This window comes from Mustela lutreola, chromosome 6 (assembly GCF_030435805.1).
Source record: "Mustela lutreola isolate mMusLut2 chromosome 6, mMusLut2.pri, whole genome shotgun sequence".
Lineage (NCBI taxonomy): Eukaryota > Metazoa > Chordata > Mammalia > Carnivora > Mustelidae > Mustela > Mustela lutreola.
Genome location: NC_081295.1, coordinates 157,718,089 through 157,720,693, shown reverse-complemented (window position 1 = coordinate 157,720,693; position 2,605 = coordinate 157,718,089). Strand labels below are relative to the sequence as shown.

At 47.8% G+C, this 2,605-nt stretch overlaps 1 protein-coding gene across 1 annotated transcript; it reads left to right on the top strand.

The window, feature by feature from the left end:
* The first annotated feature begins 220 nt into the window (after positions 1-220).
* LOC131832988 (voltage-dependent anion-selective channel protein 3-like) lies at positions 221-1,576 on the top strand. Its single transcript, XM_059176232.1, has one exon. It carries the CDS (start codon positions 294-296, stop codon positions 1,143-1,145), a length of 852 nt encoding a protein of 283 aa, XP_059032215.1. The 5' UTR covers positions 221-293; the 3' UTR covers positions 1,146-1,576.
* Positions 1,577-2,605: the final 1,029 nt, after the last annotated feature.

Below are 2,605 nucleotides of genomic sequence, written 5' to 3'. Positions count from 1 at the left end.
CGGGACAGAGGGCAGCACATGTGTTTTAGATAAGGCCACCAGAGGTCAGACGGGCCCCTCACTGCCCTTTCCGGGCCTCTGAAAGGCCACATGTGAACTAAAGAAACGAAAATATTCGGGCATTAAAACTGTGGAGTTTGCCGCAGTCAATACTTGCTCTTCCCAGTCTTCTCAGGGTGGAAGTTGGTCAGATTAAATCACGAGGAGATCAGCACCTCTTAAAAGAAACAGAAGTAGGGGAAGACCTTCAGCATTGCCCTGGCAGAGCAGAGCCAGGCCCTCTAGTTGGAGATATGTGTAACACGCCGACTCACTGTGACCTAGGAAAGGCCGCGAAGGATGTCTTCAATAAAGGATATGGATTTGGCATGGTCAAAATAGATCTGAAAACCAAGTCCTGTAGTGGAGTGGAATTTCCTACTTCTGGTCATGCCTACACTGATACAGGGAAAGCGTCAGGCAATCTAGAGACCAAATATAAGATCCGTAACTATGGACTTACCTTCACTCAGAAATGGAATACAGACAATACTCTTGGAACAGAAATCTCTTTGGAGAATAAGTTGGCTGAAGGGTTGAAACTGACTCTTGATACCATATTTGTACCGAACACAGGAAAGAAGAGTGGAAAATTGAAGGCCTCGTATAAACGGGATTGTTTCAGTCTTGGCAGTAACGTTGATATTGATTTTTCTGGACCAACCATCTATGGCTGGGCTGTGTTAGCTTTTGAAGGTTGGCTTGCTGGCTATCAGATGAGTTTTGACACAGCCAAATCCAAACTGTCACAGAATAATTTCGCCCTGGGTTACAAGGCTGCAGACTTCCAGCTGCACACTCATATGAATGATGGCACTGAATTTGGAGGGTCGATCTACCAGAAGGTTAACAAGAAGATAGAAACGTCAATAAACCTTGCTTGGACGGCCGGCAGTAACAACACCTGTTTTGGCATCGCTGCTAAATACAAGCTGGACTATAGAACTTCTCTGTCTGCTAAAGTAAATAATGCCAGCCTGATCGGACTGGGTTATACTCAGACCCTTCGACTGGGCGTCAAACTGACCCTGTCAGCTTTAATCGATGGAAAGAACTTCAATGCAGGAGGCCACAAGGTTGGGTTGGGATTTGAACTAGAAGCTTAACGTGGTTTTGAGTAAAGCATCCGATTTGTCCCTGGAGGTGAAGAGAACCCACTATGTTTTGGCCTTAAAATTCTTCTGTGAAATTTCAAAAGTGTGAACTTTTTATTCTTCCAAAGAATTGTAATCCTCCCCACACTGAAGTCTAGAGATCACAAGTCCATCCAAAGGGAGGTACTTGAAGGCATGCCTGGAAGTTGTCATGTTTGTGCCACATTTCAGTTGAGTTCCGCAGTGTTATTTTTAATGTGTTCCTCAGCGACAGTGTAGTGTCATGTTGCAAAGGAAATGACCCGGTCCTCCAGTACATCACGTCCTGCATGTCCCACGCCACTTTTTCATGACCTTTTAATATATTGGTCTCTGTGCTGTAGTGGAATCTTTGGTTTTGCATCAGAGTAAAATAAAATAAACCCATCACATTTGGAACATAATCGCTCATGTGAAAAAAAAAAAAAAAGAAAGAAACAGAAGTAGGAAAAGTTGTGAAGTGTAGGCGGTCACTTGTAGTCCAGCCCACCGCAGGTAGTAGATGGATTTTTGGCTTGCAGTGTTGATGAGCTGACAGATTCCTTCCTCCTGGGAGGAGAAAGGGCCAGGTCACAGAAGCTCTGGGACAGCTGGTCCCATGGCAGAGAAGTTGCTCAGCTCCTGTGGGTGCCGATGGCATCCCAGACACCCACGGCTGTGTGTGGACCCAGGACTCCTCTCTGGAGCGCAAAGGTGGGGATGACAGGCACTGGCGCCCCCTGGGGAGAGCACATTCTGCACATGCACATGCCCTTTGCCTCACCAAACACTAGAGCTACCCGGTGCAGCAGACGAGGTGGGATCGTGGGCAGCCAGCGGGGGCAAGGCCTCAGGGGGATGTCCTTTCAGGACCCGCTGCCTTCGCAAAGGCTCTGGATTAGGGCCACAGCCAGCCTGGGTCTGAGGGTTCCTCAAGGATAAGGCAATAGTATAGTACACAGAGCGTTTGACTCAATCTTGGCTCAGGTCATGATCTCTCGTGAGATCGAGCCCCGCGGCAGGCCCTGTGCTCCGTGCTCTGCAGAAAGTCTGCCTGAGTCTCTCCCTCTGCCCCTCCTCCCACCCGTGCACTCTTTGTCTCTAAAGTAAATTAACCTTTTTTCTGAAAAATGTAACAGCAACAACAACAAAATACAGCAAAATCATCACTCTCCTCAAATTCCTAGTCCATGTGGTTAATGGATTTAAAGAAGTCAAAGGAGACTAAAAAACAGACAGAAATTTAGATTTGAAGTCGAGTAACGTCATATTGGTACATTGTACTCTCACGTATGTACATCGAAGGAGAGCTGCTTCTCCCGCCGCATCTGTCCTCCGGAGGGAAGGACGACACGAGACAGTGAATAAGAAGGTGCGGTTTGCAATACAGCAGGACGGCGCTCCGGACACGCAGGTCCACAGCAGCCGTCTGCGTCTCTGCCTGGCGGGGCGGA

Excerpts from the sequence above, each read along its gene's own strand:
- LOC131832988 (XM_059176232.1), top strand. The coding sequence starts at position 294 with ATGTGTAACACGCCGACTCACTGTGACCTAGGAAAGGCCGCGAAGGAT.